The 16,933-nt window shown below is 36.3% G+C and overlaps 1 protein-coding gene across 3 annotated transcripts in view; it reads right to left on the bottom strand.

Moving 5' to 3' along the window:
• The window catches only part of LOC109051460 (spectrin beta chain, non-erythrocytic 4-like), a 55,282-nt gene that overhangs the window by 21,661 nt on the left and 16,688 nt on the right, over nt 1–16,933 (bottom strand). For 2 of the 3 annotated variants that reach the window (XR_006162442.1, XM_042774836.1), the window contains exons 8-9: nt 16,237–16,327; nt 11,420–11,566 (exon numbers count right to left, since the gene is read on the bottom strand). Coding sequence is in view for 2 of the 3 variants with exons in the window: in XM_042774836.1 (XP_042630770.1) it covers nt 11,420–11,566; nt 16,237–16,327 (238 nt within the window). In the remaining variant the exon portion in view is untranslated. Of the gene's footprint in view, nt 1–11,419; nt 11,567–12,598; nt 14,573–16,236; nt 16,328–16,933 lie in introns of those variants that run through there. The other variant, XM_042774838.1, reaches the window with a different exon arrangement.

Below are 16,933 nucleotides of genomic sequence, written 5' to 3'. Positions count from 1 at the left end.
GAAAAATTATCTGATAGATTAACTAATCATTATCAGCTCTCAGTGATCACAGGAGTGCTGAGGACTGTCCCTGTGTCCGAAATCGACCTATTGGGCACTATTTGAGGGGACAGTCATATTCAGTGGTGTCCGAAACCTTAGTGGACATTAGCGAGTGCACTCATTCAATCCTACAATGCACAGCAATAACGAGTGTACAACTGATTAATTTTGGATTAAGATTCACATGAGTACAGTTGGCCACGTCTGGACTCCAGCCTTTCTAAAAGAAAACTGCACCTGCGTCACTTCAGATCAGCTCAGGACAGAGAAAGCTGATCTAACGATGAGAGCAGATGCTCCATCACAGACACAAACAGATTATAAAATTGCTGAAGTCTATTTGTTCCTCAGACACTCATCTGTGCCTCCACATTTAGATAAAAAAGTTAGAACTATAGAAACAGCTTTAAAGAAGGTATTGTACGTTTGGCCTTTAGGTCTGTTATTGACACTATTAGCTACTTTCACTATTATTACCTTTGTGAAATTAAGTATGCTTAATTAGTATTGAATGTGCACTTGCGGTGTACTGTACTTCAGATCTTAGAAGTATATTTTTAAAGCACTGTACTTGCTGATAATATGATATTAGTTAAATAAAATACCACTTTAGTGTACTTACAAAGAGTAGACTTAGGTGCACACTTAAGTAAACTTTTAAAAAGTGCACTATGTAATAAAGTCAAATTAAAAGTTTTAAAGCTTAAATCATTATGTTTTAATAAACCTTTGTCCTGCTTAAAAGAAGTGTGCTTACTTTGATGTGTTGACTAACATTCTAAAGCACATGTGAAATACTTAATTAACTGTAGTGTTATTCAATATTACGTTTAAAGTCAATATATTTTAAATGTTCTAAATTCCTCATTACAAATGCGTAATTACAAAAATATTTAAATACTTGACATACATGTTTCAAAAGAAATAACATTAACATATATTTTATTAAACATAAATAATGTTTCACATTTCCATTCTTAAAGGGATAGTTCACCCATAAATGAAAAATCTGTCATTAATTACACACCCTCGTGTCGTTCCAAACCAGTAAGACCTTCGTTCATCTTCGGAACACAAATTAAGATATTTTTGATGAAATCCAAGAGCTTTCTGACCCTGCATAGACAGCAACAGAACTACCACATTCAAGGCCCAGAAAGGTAGTAAGGACATCATTAAAATAGTCCATGTGACATCAGTCCTTCAACCATATGAAGCTACGAGAATACTTTTTTGTGTGTGAAAAGAAAACAAAAATAACTACTTTACAGTTTCTTCTCTTCCGTGTCAGTGTCTGCCGTGTGTTCACGAGAGTACCATGACACATGCGTGAGATGCTGCTGATGCAGTGGCCGGCGTTCTGAATAAAGTCGTTATTTTTGTTTTCTTTACACACAAAAAGTATTCTCGAAGCTACATAAAACAGAGTTGAACCACTGATGTCACGTGGACTGTTTTAACAATGTCCTTACTACATTCCTAGGCCATAAAACATTTCAGTTGCATTGCTGTCTATGCAGGGTAAGAAAGCTTTCGGATTTCATCAAAAATATCTTAATTTGTGTTCCGAAGATGAATGAAGGTCTTACTGATTTGGAATGAAATAAGGTTGAGTAATTAATGACAATTTTCATTTTTAGGTGAACTATCCCATTACGTATATATATATATATATATTTTTTTTTTTTACAGTATATTGTTTCCATGACAAGTACTCTAAGTGTGCTAGTGTACTTCTTTTTTCACAAAGGTAGTGCTCAGAATATTAGGGATTTGATCTTAATTATTAAGATTTGACATGTAACTCCTACATAGCGACCAAATCAGAATGTCCTAGCAATTGCATAGCAACATGCTAAAAAATACTCGAAACATCTTACCAAACACATAGCAATGACCTGAAACATCCTAACACAACGGCCACAACTTTTGCATGGTTAAAGGTCAACAACCACTCAAATGTTCTGTAGAAAATGTAAAAACCTATTTATATCACTATTTCTCTGTTTTTCATTGTTCACCAAATGCTCTTGTGCAAAAGGTGTTTTTAGAGAAGGTTTTTCATATGTATTACAGACAGGTCTACACAAGCTGGCATGAGCACAGACTAAACTGGTACACCTCTCACACACACACACACACACACACACACACACACACACTGCCCCTCCCGCACCTGATCTCCACACAGACCATGGGGTCCTAAAACACACACGCACATACACACATGCAGCATCCCTCCCCCAACACAGCCAAACATTATAATCCATCCTCCCTGTCAGGACTGGCTAAAGGAAAGGGGGTTGGTACAGCGATACAGCAGTGACCATGGAAATGATGCCCATGAGCACAGGAATCAGACCAGCCGCTTCCCACTCACACACACACACACACACTCACACACATGCCGACAGCCACTCGGTGACATCACAGGCTATCTAAGGTATGTGAAAAAACAAATCTGGATGCATGTAGCTATGAAGTGAAAAAAATTGGTGTACGATTTCACTCAAGTCCATTTTAAATAATTACAAGTGAATTAAACATGAAATTTTGAAATATAAAGACTTCAAGACAAGTTGAAGCACTGAAAGACTGAAATAATATTTTCTTGTACAATGTAGCACAAATTGTTTTATCAACAACTTTGAAAAATCTTTTTTTTTACAGTGCATGCATAGCATACTGTCAACATTATGTTATCCAATTAAAGCATAGTTACATAATACATTTAAAAAATGACCATTTTTAAACCCCAGGTAAATACAGTTTAAACTCTGGAATCAGCAATGTTTCACATTTATGAGTCCTGCATGAGTTGCAGTGCTAAACTAAAAAAATGCTTGTTTAATTAAATATTCATGCTTATTAAGTATGTAAATGAGAGGGGGATGACTATAATGGCCAAACACGATTTAGCTCACATTGACATATATAATGAGAATAAAATTATTAGTACTGCATTAAAACTAATGATTTATTTTATTACTACTTGTCAACATGAAACCTTATGAGTCGGAGCTGAACACATATGTGATTTGAATACTGTATAGATGCATGTAATGGCAGCTTCCACATTATTAGCGCCTCTCAGTGATGTGCATATGTGCAATCTTATGGGAGTCTGTCCCAGTGGTGCATGTTGCATTGCAACAGCTGCTGCAAAGTCTTTTTTAAATCTGAGAACAAAGCTGGGAAATAGGACAAGTGATCTCTAAAGGTTACATTAGCTGTGTATAATAAATTGATATTTATTGCTCTGTATGCCTGAAGGTGAGATAAGAACACAGAGGCTGAGAAAGGGGGCGTTTACATGACTCCGTTTTCAACAAAGAAACAATGCCGTTTTGGGAGCCTGAAAACACAAACAGGTTTTCAAAATGGTTTTCAAAGTGCACATTTTGGAAAACGATACTGTTACTGTCTCTGTGTGAACTACAAAAATGTGAATTTGTGAAAACACTGACGTTGTGTGGACGCATATTATGTGTTCAGTCTATAGGTATGTATGCAGGTGCGTAGTGTTTATTTACAATGTGACATGGCAACTAATGGCATGGCATGAATAATACAACATTTACTGTAGTTTTTGCAAATCCGTGTGAACAGGAATCATTTTGACAACAATGTCATCTGTATGCAAAACCTTTCAAAAACGCAAAGGAATATCTTTTCTGTTTTTAGTACATTGTTGTTTAAACATACCCAAAGGCATATGGATGAATCACATGTCCAGTCACATTTGTGACCCTGGAGCACAAAACCAGTCTTTAGTCGCCAAAAATACATCGAATGGGTCAAAATTATAGATTTTTCTTTTATGCCAAAAATCATTAGGATATTAAGATCATGATCCATGAAGATATTTTGTAAATTTCCCACCATAAATATATCAAAACTTTATGATATGCATTGCTAAGAACTTCATTTGGACAACTTTAAAGGTGATTTTCTCAATATTTAGATTTTTTTTCACCCCAAAATCCATAGAACAAATTAGAGAGAATCCATAAAAATGAGATAGGATAAGGCATTTCCATTTGAATATTTATATTTTTTTAAGGGTTCTCATTTCTTTAACACAGTAATACCTAAAAAAATGTTACACAAATTTAATTAAACTACTTACCAAAGTTAGTACCAAAACCAGTACCTGTAGTACTAATGGTTCTGGGAAAGCAGCACTGGTACTGCACTCTTAAAAATAAAGGTTCTTTATTGGCATCTGTGGTACAGTGAAGAACGTTTAACGTCCATGAATCCTTTCCACTGATCAAAAGGTTCTTTAGATTTTTTAAAACGTTCTTCACATTAAGAAAAAATGGTTCTTTTAAGAACTGTTCTGCACTGAAAGTTTCTTTAGGGAACCCAAAATGGTTCTTCTACACGGCATCGCTGTGAAATCCCCCCTTTGGAAGCGTTATTTTGTGAGCTGTAGGACTGTAGTGGTTTTGGTGTGCAGTAGAGCGGCTTCACGCAGCAGAACTGGGTTAAACATGGTGCTGCGAGAGGCTTTACGTAACATCTCTCTCTCGATGACAGCCTCTCGTTCTCTTTGGCTCCTCAGGAATCTGGCCTGAGCTCCCAACATGCACTGCATGCGTTCACAGTCACATCGTTGACTTTAGCGTCACTGTGCTGTGGTGATGACAAAAGACTAAAGAGTGTACACTTGAGAGAAGAGTAGGTGTGGGAGAGGTGGATGGTGGGAGGAATAAGACGGATAATCGGTGTCTGAGTGTGTAATGAGTCACAATGTAGGACTCTTGAAGATTCATCAAAGCGGTGTTGTCTCTCTGTTCAAGATGGTGGCAAACTAAAATCAGATTATTGAAACACTGGTAATTAATATGCAGGAGATTGCATGTATGTGAGCACACAAGGAACCAATGACACACAATATTGAACTAGTGAGGTACCATATTGCTCTGGGAATTAGTTTCCGCAGGCCCAGATGTTAGCACGATTCCCAAAGGCTCAAAACATAAAACATATCCTCCAGGAAACATTGTTTTGGCAGGAGATATTATGCTAATATCAAAAAGTCCTTTAAGGATGAAAACAATCATTTAAGGACAATTGTAAGAAAAAGCTGAATTAAAAACTTAAAAGGGGCCAAGAAAAAAATATTTGAATAACACTTTAAGGTGATGTAGTAACATATTGCATGCACTTATTATACAAATAACAGTAATTTATGCATACTGTAATTACAAGCAACTAACCCTCAACCAAAGCCTAATCCTAACCTTATAGTAAGTACATATAGTGTGATTTCACAAATAGGTACTGAGTAATATTAATTAGTAACTATAACAAGTTTATCTTAAAGTGCTCCATTATGCTATTTTGAATATTGTCTTTCATGCAGTGTGTAATGTAGCTGTATGTGAATGAACTAAAAAGCCCAAAAACCCCACTACCGTGATGGCTACACGACACAGGGTAACACATTTGCATAATGAATGTTAGCATCGCACGTATCCAGCTTCATATCTATGGGTTTTCATAGGCGGTAGCAGGGCCGGCGCTCCGCACACGCACATCACGCACTGCGCGTAGGGCACCAAGTGCTTGGGGGGGCACCAAAAAATCTGGGTCGTGAAAAAATCATCACAATAGGCTACTAGTATAAATAACAAATAAAATATTTCTAAAAGCATGTTAATATACAAAAGCAATACAAATAATCTCTGTGCAACCTCCCAGTGGTCTGTTCGATTAAAATCAATGTCAAATTTGGCAGACACCGACCAGACATGGCCTCGAAAAGGCACCAAGAGTCGGGGGCGGTAAAAAAGAAAAAAGAAGAGACAGCGGGATGATGCTCGCGCGTCGCTGCAGGTAAGGACAATGTTTTAAATAAAAATGTTAGTTTTGTAGCCCTCTGGTGCATGTCCCCCTTCCCCGTCCTCGCAGTAGTCAAAAGATCCGGGGCTTTTAGCCCTGCATTATGTCTTCAATTTTAATGGGGAAATTGTGAAACTTGGCAAAGACACCGTTTGACCTCAAAGGAAGGCCATTGGGGGTCCTCGATAAAGGCTAATTTTCCCCGACGTTACAGATGGTCACGTGAAAGCTAAGTGCAGAACGTTCCCTATTGTAATTTCTTCGCTTCAATACAATGTCTATCTGCCTCAGTCTGAACTTTAGAAAAAACCCTGCAACTGAACGTGATGTGATTTTGCCAAATTAGACCGCTTAGATAAAGATTTTTTCGTTGTTGTACTATGGCATGCGGTCATTTTCAAGAGGTTCGGCCAAGGGCGACATCTGTTGGTAAGAAAATGTTTTAAGAAAAAAAAAACTCCACAATCTCAGTGTTTGTAGTTTATTAGTAGTGTGCCTCTGTAGGGCGTGATGGTAGTGAAAATGTTTAGTATGTTCATGTCCAGGGGGTCTCTTTATAGAGATGTTTAGTCGTGTTGAGTAATTTCCTGTGCAGTTATGCATATTTGCAGTTTAAAATGTGCACTTTAAAATTCATACTTCATAAAATTCTTTATACTGCCTAAACTTTTTTTTGACTTTTTTAACTTTACATTGTGAACGGGGTCCGGGTAAAGAGAACCTAACTGTGAAATTCTGAACGGCTTTGGTTAAAGGGTGGGTGTTGGTTGTTTGGGAGGGGAGGGGAGGGGAGGGGAGGGGAGGGGGGGGCACCGCCAAGCATTTGTGCTTAGGGCACCCAAATGGCTAGCGCCGGCCCTGGGCAGTAGGTTTGTTTGGTAACTTACGGAGTATGGAGACATACTTGAGAGGCAAGGAGCTCCGGTTCAAATCCTGTGTAACCACAGTTTGACAAAGCAGTTCAATGTGCATACAAAGAAGTTCAAATGACACAGTTAATCAACAAATGCGTTTTTATATCAGTTTTGCCTTTGTTAACACTATCAGGTAGGTTTAGGGTTGGGTTTGGTGTAGGGCATATTTCCATCATGATAGAGCATTTACTTTTAGCAACAGTCCCCAGATATTTGAATTCTGAATCGCCGCAATACGTACCAGAAGCAACATAATAAAAACACAGCAATAAGTACCTATTTCAACATAATAAAATTGAAAAAAACCAGGGTTCACAACGTAGTTTTAGATCCACACAACGTACATTTCTCTTTGAAACTGCAGAGAAACGTACAGTAAGGTACGTAAAAAAAGAATTGAAAAAAAATCACACAGAGTTAATCTACAGTATGTCCACAGGTTGGGGTTTGACCTTGCATGCATGAAAACCTATTGCAGGAGACTCCCAAAACAATATCAGGAACCCAAAAAAAAACATTATATATCCACTTAAAAATTCTTTATATAATTTTGAATTTCTGTTTTTAATTTGTAACTTCTGAAAAGTTATTTTATATACACAGAAATCATATAAAATACAAGTCTCTTCTTTAATGTTTCAGATAACTTTTGTGACAATAAAATGTCAAAATATGGGTGGAATAATGTTCCACTGTCATTAAGTGTAACAGATTTTTATTAAGAATAAGTGGTCATACTAAATTTTATTATATTTTAAATGATTAAAAACTTGACAAATGAGTAAAACCTACTGATAAGATTGGTAAAGATTCAAAATGACAATTAGTTTCTGGAAGCTGCACTGATCCTTAAACAGAGTCTTTTAGTGTCTAATGATTCCGGTTCTAAATATGCATCACAATAATTTTTTTTTTAAATATACAAAACATTGTTACACAGAATGACATTTTTTTTATAAAAAAAACATATTAAAGACAAAAAAAAAATAAACTTTTTGCTCAGAAAAAGTAAAAATTCAACTGGACACATTCTAATGTTAAGAAAAAAGGGTTTTTGACCCATATACAGTATATCCTCTATATAAGAGACAATAAAAGAAGAGAGAACAAAGAAACTGCATGGAGGTGAAGGGTGTGAAGAGAGAGAGACAGATCACACTCACAAATCTTCCCTCAGGCTTTAAAACAAAGAGGTCCAGGTAACTGTGTGGTGTTAACTGAACACGCTTGCTAGATAAATCCCAGTTAAAACATGAAAACCATCTAACAATATAAAAACACAAACACACCATCTCATGTTACATAAAAAAATAAAAAATGGCCCACACTTCTGTAACAAATAGATTTTTTTGTTTGTTAAAAATAAGCATCATTATTGCAGTAATACTTTATACATTTACTTTACTTTTAAAGAAACATCACCTTATAAATTATTTCTGGTCACACTTTACAATAAGGTTCTATTAGTTAACTATATCAGTTAACATGAACTAACAATAAACAATAGTTCTAAAACATTCATTAATCTCAGAGCTACATTATATCTATATTGCGCAGAAATGCATAAAATCAAAAAAAGTATGCCATTTATATGCCACCACTGTACCTCAACCAAATTATTCAGTGCATTATTCCAGTTCACACTGACCTGGAAGTGCATCTCATCACTTCCTGTGAGCTACATACAGTACATGGATGTGTGAAGAGAAGGGAGAACAAATGACCTTCACACATGAGAGATCTGGGGTTGGGGGGGGGTAACTTCACTTGAACAGAACACATTTCCCTCAACTTCATGACTGCTCCATCTGACAGCTGCTGGGTTAGTGACACTGGAGCAGAACTAGTCAAAACAGCATGTTGTAATTATCACACGTGTCCATTGCAAGGGTGAGTCACTGCAGAACACTGCTGACTGGAAAATACAGATTAATGAACAGAAGCTCTGACTATATTTTGTAAATATCAACAACAATTTGGTGGCTAATTTAAATGAATTCATACGATCTGCTGATGCCTCAGTGAGGGTTATGTTTAGGAGGGGACCTAAATGCTCACATTGTACGAATTCATATCAAATTGTCACCTTGTAAAAAAGTTATGTTTCCCTGTGGGATCAGGTTGGTTATTCTTAAGCCACTGATACACTTTAAGCGAAATCGAAGAACAAAGTGGTGTTAAAACATGAACACACTGGAAAGGTGCTTTACAGTAGAAATTGAAGGTGTATTTCTAACTGAAAGCAACAGTGGCATTACTCCCCTGCCCCTCCAGAGGTCTGTGCACGCCACTGGAAAGCAACACTGACACTGTTTTTCATCTTTAATGCTGTAAAGCTGCTTGCTTTGTACCATTCAGTTGTAGAGTGCTATATAAATAAATGTGATGTGACTTTATTTGGCCGGAGGGCTGAACTGCAGAGCTGGTGCAAACATATTGCAATGATACAACATTATATTAGAGAAACGTTCAATAAATATAACCTTCCAGTGATACATTTCAGTGCATCTGTGCACCAAGCACCTTTTGTTTTGCAACTGATGTCCTTAAAAATGGCTTAAAAATGCTTAAATTCCTGTTTAGCTGTTTTTCCCTTAATCTAGCAAACTAGGCATTTTGACCACATATTTAGAAAGAGCCTGTCATACGCAGCTGCCTGTGCCTGAGAGATGCACATGAGCAAAGTCATTTTAATGCTAAACAGCTTTTAGCATTTGCATGGCAGATAAAATTAATTTTAAATTAAGCGTAATTTTTATATTATACATGTTGGTGAATTGTCCATCTTTCTGACTAAAGATCAGCTATGAATTATTAAACTAAGACACTGGATATGACCAGAGCAAATAAAAATTTTGACAAATAAACACTTCTGGTTTGCTAAACAGCAGGACCAAGTAACTTTAGGGTTATAAAAAGAAAAACTGTCCAAGCTAAAGATTGATTTGACCCTTGTGAATACACCTGTGAACACTGTGAATGTGTAAAGCATTTATGTAGCAGGTAAAGCAAGGTAAAGCTGTCCAAACAGGCCACATTCAGCAGAAAATAAGAGTGCTGTACATGAATCCAGGGTGCTCTTATAAATATGTAGCCAGCACAGTTCAGCATATTTCTATTCCTGGTAACTAGTTTAAGGTTATATGACAGAGAAATGAAATGGGCTCCAGCATTCAGCGGTCTACAGGAAATTCTAGGTCAATCTGCGCACACACAGTCCTATCACATGCTATCACATACTATGGTCGGATCCTATCAAATATTTACATTACCTTCTTGATGATTATTCTGGTAACATCAAACAAGCAGCATGTATACATGTATTACTTCGTCTCATTCGTTTTGGGATAATTCCTTGTCTCGGTAGGGCAGATATTAATAACGACTTTAATTTAGCCTTCAGTAGCAAAAATGGCATTAAAGGAATAGTTCACTCAAAAATGAAAATTTGCTGAAAGTATTGGAACCCTAAAGCCATTCAAGATGTAGAAGAGATTGTTTCTTCGTTGCATCAGATTTGGAGAAATTGAGCATTAAGTCCCTTGCTCATCAATGGATGCTCTGCAGTGAATGGGTGCCGTCAGAATGAGAGTCCAAACAGCTGATAAAAACATCAAAAGTAAGAGGTCTCTGTGTCCAGTCAAAGAGTCTTGTCTTGTCTGAATCAGGAGAGAAATCTGCACAGATCAAGCAGCGTTTACAAGTGAAAACAGTCCAAAACAGCTCTAAACAAATATATTGGTGGATTTTGATGTGAGAGGACAACAGTAGATGGGCTTTTTCACTGGAGGAAGTGTTATTATGGATTATGGACTCTTATTTTGGCCAGAAGCAAAATAAGGCATTTTATCTTTAAACCAAAATATATTTTGGTTTAAAGATAAAATGCCTTGATGGATTTGTTTCTTACAAACACACACCTTTTTACTTCACATGATGTTAACTGCTGGACTGGAGTGGTGTGGATAACTTGTGGATTATTGTGATGTTTTTATCAGCTGTTTGAACTCTCATTCTGACGGCACCCATTCACTGCAGAGGATCCATTGGTGAGCAAGTGATGTAATGCTCAATTTCTCCAAATATATTACCATGAAGAAACAAATGTATGACTAAAATTAGTAAAGATACCTGAATTGTTCCTCACCACGAAACACAGTTTACATGCATTCGTGTAGTAACAGTATTAAACCCCAACATCTCTCATCCTCGCTTACTGCAGCTGACCACATAATAAAATGATTAATGGACTTCGTGTGATGCCTATGATCATTCAAGACTGGGAGGCTGAGGGCCTTGGCAACTGAAGACAGTCCATTCAATCCACCAGCAATATCAATAAAACAGTGTAACTGGCAGATTAAACAACATCAGTCCTTCAGATGGACACCAGTGTGCTACAAGCACCAGAGATTTTTTCATCTATCCAAAATTGACTTCAGAAACACTTTCACTTATAGTAGCTATAATAATATAGCTGCTTGACTCTTTTCAATTTGAGGTACAATTCATGTCTGTAGCACAAATGGTGCAGCATATAGTATTGTGATATTTAGTGGCATCTGAAGATAATGTGTAGAATCCATGTAACCCCATAAATATGACCAACTTACTTTCTCGATCTTGTCCAGCCACTCCTTGTTCTGAGCAAGTTCTGCCATGAAGGTCTGATGTTTCAGCCACTTCTTATGAAGCTTCTGAGCTTCGTCGCAGGAGGTGTCGCGAGCCATTAGCATCTTTTCTGCCACCCAATCACCAATCTGTGTAACACATGTCAACAAAGGCATTAGGAATCACACTTAAAACTCGTCTCAAAAAAAAAAAAAAATCATTTATTTTTTTTAGAAATTACACATGGATTTCAGACATAGCATACAACTTGAATACACCTCTTCTATGACAAATATGTTTTACATTTAATTTTAATATTTTATCAATATATTCATATAAAAGTCATTATGGAATAACAACATGCATACATAATTTTTTCTTGTATCGAATATCATAAAACAGGAAATTATATAAATGACTCTCTTTCAAAGTCAAGATGACAATGATATTCATGACTCAGAAATGCATAATATTTGTAATATATATATATATATGTATGTATTTTAACCTATATTTTTAAAAGATTTTTCTTACAGTAGATCATATAAACAATTACCCATAACATTTACGACACACTGCATATAGAAAACAACAAAACCTTTACCTCAATAAAACACTGTTTAAGTAATTTTACTCAAGCAAGTAGTCTGTCGGTCCTTAAAGATTATCAAATATGACTCTCAGAAAGTTTCCTACTCACAACAAGTGAACGCAAAGAAAATACCACTTTATCATTCCTCTTCAAACAACAGTATATCATATCTTTTATTATATTTTATAGCAGTTGTCAAGTAAATGTCAAGCTGTGACAGCAGTGTGACGCATTATTTCATCCAAAACTATTTTAAACAACAGCTAAACAACATCTTTCTCATTCTTTTGGAATTGTTCTACATTATCATTTGTTATAAATATATAGTCAAACATTTGTACTTTAAAAAATTAATTTGCCACTGCAGGACTATTTAGATGAACTGCAAGTTGATTAAAATAGTGAAAAACAGAAAATGATCAACAGTACCTAAATATACACTTCACATACAATAACATCAAGAAATCCATAAACAGATTTCATGATGCAATATATAAAAATGGCAATATAATAATTGGAAAAAGTCGATGAGTATGTTATTTGTAAACTAATGGTATACATATATTTTATGTCATATTATAATTACCACCTGAATCAGGTTGTGAAGAATCTGTCAGTCAAGATCCCAAATCCACATGTTCATCTGCAGCCCAGGTGAGCAGCAAAACCCAACGCTGGCCAGAACACACACGCAAGTACAGTCCAAAAACAGTGCTGGATGAAATATTCAAGACATGTGCAGAGAACTCAACGAGCACTATTCTTAGACCAAACTAAATCCTTAACTGACTGTATAAAATCCAGTGAACACAAGAAGCAGTTTGCATCTTAGTAGAAAACAAAGAAAATCCCCCAAAAAGGTACAAAAGATTAGAAGTCTGGAACCCGAGCGGAGGCCCTACTGAGTTACAGCGAGGAGAGAAATGAGCCCAGTGGTGATTATTGATGTTACAAACACTAGCCACGGTCAGAGAGAGCGAGAGAGAGAAAGAGAGAGAGAATGAGAGAGAGAGAGAGAATGAGAGAGAGAGAGAGAGAGAGAGAGAGAGAGAGAGAGAGAGAGAGAGAGAGAGAGAGAGAGAGAGAGAGTGGGCGTTGGAGAGTGTCAAGAGGGAGGATGTGGGGACTGTTTTTCCCTCCCCTCCTCAGAGCGATCCAGACACACTCTTCACCCCGTTTGTGCAGCGTCTTGCATCTCAAACAAATCCATATTGTCTTCTTTCAGTCTGTGCTGCCTCTTTTCTTCTCCTCTTGTTTTGTAATATAAGCTTGACTCAATACTGCGGTGCCTCTCCTGCCTGAGCTGAAAGACCCAGTTTCTCCCGCTGCAGCATCCACGACGAGAGAGACGAGGAGGGAGAGGGAGAGAACCATATCGAGGGAGACAGAGCGAGAGAGGGGGAGTCTACGTAGTTGCAGACATCACAAGGACAACACTAAGGCTCTTTAAGCGGGCAGGGAAGCCAATATGAATGAGGTGGAGGGAGGCTACAAAGGAGCAGAGGTTCAAAAAATGAGGGAACAATTAAAACATGCACGCTGAAAAATAAAGGATCCAAAAGGGGTTTTCACAGCAATGCCAGAGAAGAACCCTTTTTCTGTTCCCAGAAGAACCTTTTAGTGATCAGCCACAGGACTGAAAAGAGGAAATTGCTAATTTTTATCACACAATTCTGGCTTTTTTTCCTCACAATTCTGAGTTAATATCTCACAGTTAAAAAAAAACAAAAAAAACACAGAACTGTAAGATACTACACACGTAATTCTGAGGAAAAGTCAGAATTGTGAGATGTTACAGTTCTAAATTTGCAGTTGAGAGAAAAAAAAAGACAGAATTGTGAAAATATGCAATTAAAAAAGTCGCCATAATTATTATTATTTTTGTATGTGAAGAACATTTTAACAATCTAAAGAATATTTTTCCACTATATGGAATCGAAAGGTTCTATGGATGTTAAAGGTTCTTCACTGAACCAAAGATGCCAACAAAGAACTTTTATTTTTAAGTGTGCTGAGCTGGTGGATGACACTTTAAAATCACATAAACAAATTGTGCTTTTTAACCTCTCTCTAGTACCTACTAAACACTACAGTGATCTGACCTCATGAGGCACCCGCCGCTCTCACCCATAAAGCCATTTAGGTTAATCAAGGTTATTCCTCAAACAGACCCCGGGGTGGAAAAGAGCAATAGATCCAAGGAAGAGTGAATGACCATCCAGGGACATGGGAATTAATTATCCGGAAAACTGATGGTTAACTACACCACCACCAACACCAGAGAGACATTAAAACTAACTAAAACAATTATGTGACACTTCAGATCAGTAAACATCTGAAAGGAACAACAACTGAAATCAAATGAGAAAAAGTGCCACATAGGGTGTGTATATAATTGCATTCAGTCATACTACTGACTAGTTCTGCTGTAGGCACTATGCACTAGGGCTGCAAAAATTTGCTGTGCTTGTTTGTAGGGCTGCACATTTTGGATAAAATGTTATGATGTTGTAATATATAGAATTATTATTATTGTTCTGATAATATATGAATATTGCTAATACTACTACTAATAATAATATCATTACTAAATAAAAAAAAGACTAAATATTATTTCTTGGAATTCTGAGAAAATTTGTGGGAGAAATAATTTTTAAACTTTTACATTTTTGAAATGTTACAATTACCTTTTTATTTGGCTTTAAATTATTATTATTATTATTATTATTATTATTAATATTTATTTACTGTAGTAATATTTCACTAAAAAAAATAATAATAAAAATCATATCAATACAAACAAGTATTGTATCCCAAAATGCAATGAGCTCGGTTTGACTATCCACATCAAAATGAACAAACGAACTGAAATTAATGTCAGCTCTGATTTGTGACTTTTTAAAATATATCTTGTTCTTGATTCATTTGGACTGCAAAGAGATGTCAAACAAACCTGAATTAAAAATGCAAAAACACTTTCATTTGTACATGCCACTTGCTGAAAAATAAAAAAAAGGTCTGGTTACAAGACAACAATGTAGTCCTGTTTAAAATGTTCACTGTTGCATAACATGTTCTGTTTCAGATACCTTTTTTTAACTTCTTTACACTAGTATTTACACTGTGTCAGAAAAAGCCACAAATCTATTGATTTTGATGGGAATTGCAGAAATATAAAAAGTTATTTACCATTTTAATCCAAAAATTAATAAAACAATGAGAACTGTGGGATACAATATTCAGCACAGTATGCTCTTGTTGTATAAGATTTAAGCAAACAATTGGAAATTCGGCTCTTCCAGGCATACAGAAAGTTTGCATACAGTATATACGCACTGCATAAACATATATTATAATTACTGTCTGTACATTATATATACTGTATACTACTTTCCATTCTGGACATATACTGTTATTATGGAAAAAAGACATTATACTGTTCATAAACAATATGACATTGCATGCATGGGACTTATTTCTGCTATTTGATTGCCTAAACACAATGCATAAGAGAAAGTGAATCAATGCACTCGGGCCATCTCTGATCATTGTGTTCTCAGTCTCCACACATGTTTGACAGCTCTTAGAGAAGGCAGAGATCCACACACACAAAAAAAAAGAACCCACACACACACACACACACACACACACACACACACACACACACACACACACACACACACACACCCTGCTGAAGTTCTCTCTCTCGACTAAATAAGTGATGAGGAGACCTGATAAATAATTGAGCATGAGAAAGGAAGAACAAGCAAAGCCTAAATAAACCTGCAGGTTTGGGCCACACCGGGAGCGTCCTACTGTACAACTGCTTTCAAATGGCATTTACCCACAATGCTCAGCTGTTCAAACAGTCATTTCAAGACACATACAAAATACAACATGTACAGTATGACTTCTGTAAAACAAATTTCCAAAGGTCCAAAAAAAAAAAAAAAAATTGTATGCCTAATGAACCAGTTTCTCATTGTGAAAACACATCACTTTATCGCATTGCATCTGGTTAGGACAATCTGTAAAAGTCACACAGATTTACTAAAATCAATAAATTCTAAAAATAATTTACTTCAAAATCCTCCACTGCTCTCCACACTTGCACAGATTTACTTAAATCTTTTGGTTCAAAAATAAAAATCATCTCTCGCACAAGCTTCACACAAAAACAAAGACAAAGCATGACACAGTTTTTATTGTTTGTGCTCAGTTGCCTACCTCATGGCAGTCTTGTAGAAACCTCTGGTGCTCCCACTGATCATTGAGCTTACGAAGCCACTGCTGAGCGTGTTCACGGTTCTGGTTCCCTCTGCGAGACAGAAACAATCAGAAACTCTTTTATTATTTGTGATTTAACTCTTATTAATTATTTGTAACAGTGTTTCATAGCGGAGTCTCCGTTTAAGACAGAAGGTAGACTGGGCCATAACAGATTCCATATACAAATCCAATTTCACGCTCCTCACTGAGACTGCATTCAGATCAGTGACTGTGGATTCTCAGCGAGTTTCTTTGTTATGTCTCTATAGAAAAAACATTTTAAATTCAGTGTGTCTATAGGAGCAGCTGCACATTCTATACCACAGTGAACTGGAGGGCAGATACAGACTGTCAGGTGGTAGGTCGTATTAGAAGGACAGTGAATGTGCAACACAGTTTTATTACCAATGCTGCTTGATGACAGAATAGAGGTTTTGCTATTAAGAAGAATTAAAGAACAATTGAACACAATACAGTTTAACACATAGCTAGGCCATTTTCAAGCAATTTCTACATCGTTTATGAAATACTATGGATATAATAAAACAGGATACTAAGCTTAGTCAACTTATTTGATAAAGTCAAAGAGCAATGTTTTTATGTGATGCAAAATATAAGTTTGTTTTTCATTAGAAAATTCACCTATTTTTCCACT

This window comes from Cyprinus carpio, chromosome A18 (genome assembly GCF_018340385.1).
Source record: "Cyprinus carpio isolate SPL01 chromosome A18, ASM1834038v1, whole genome shotgun sequence".
In the NCBI taxonomy this organism is placed as follows: domain Eukaryota; kingdom Metazoa; phylum Chordata; class Actinopteri; order Cypriniformes; family Cyprinidae; genus Cyprinus; species Cyprinus carpio.
The sequence above is the reverse complement of the archived record's forward strand: the minus strand, read 5'-3'. Positions and strand labels throughout refer to the sequence as shown.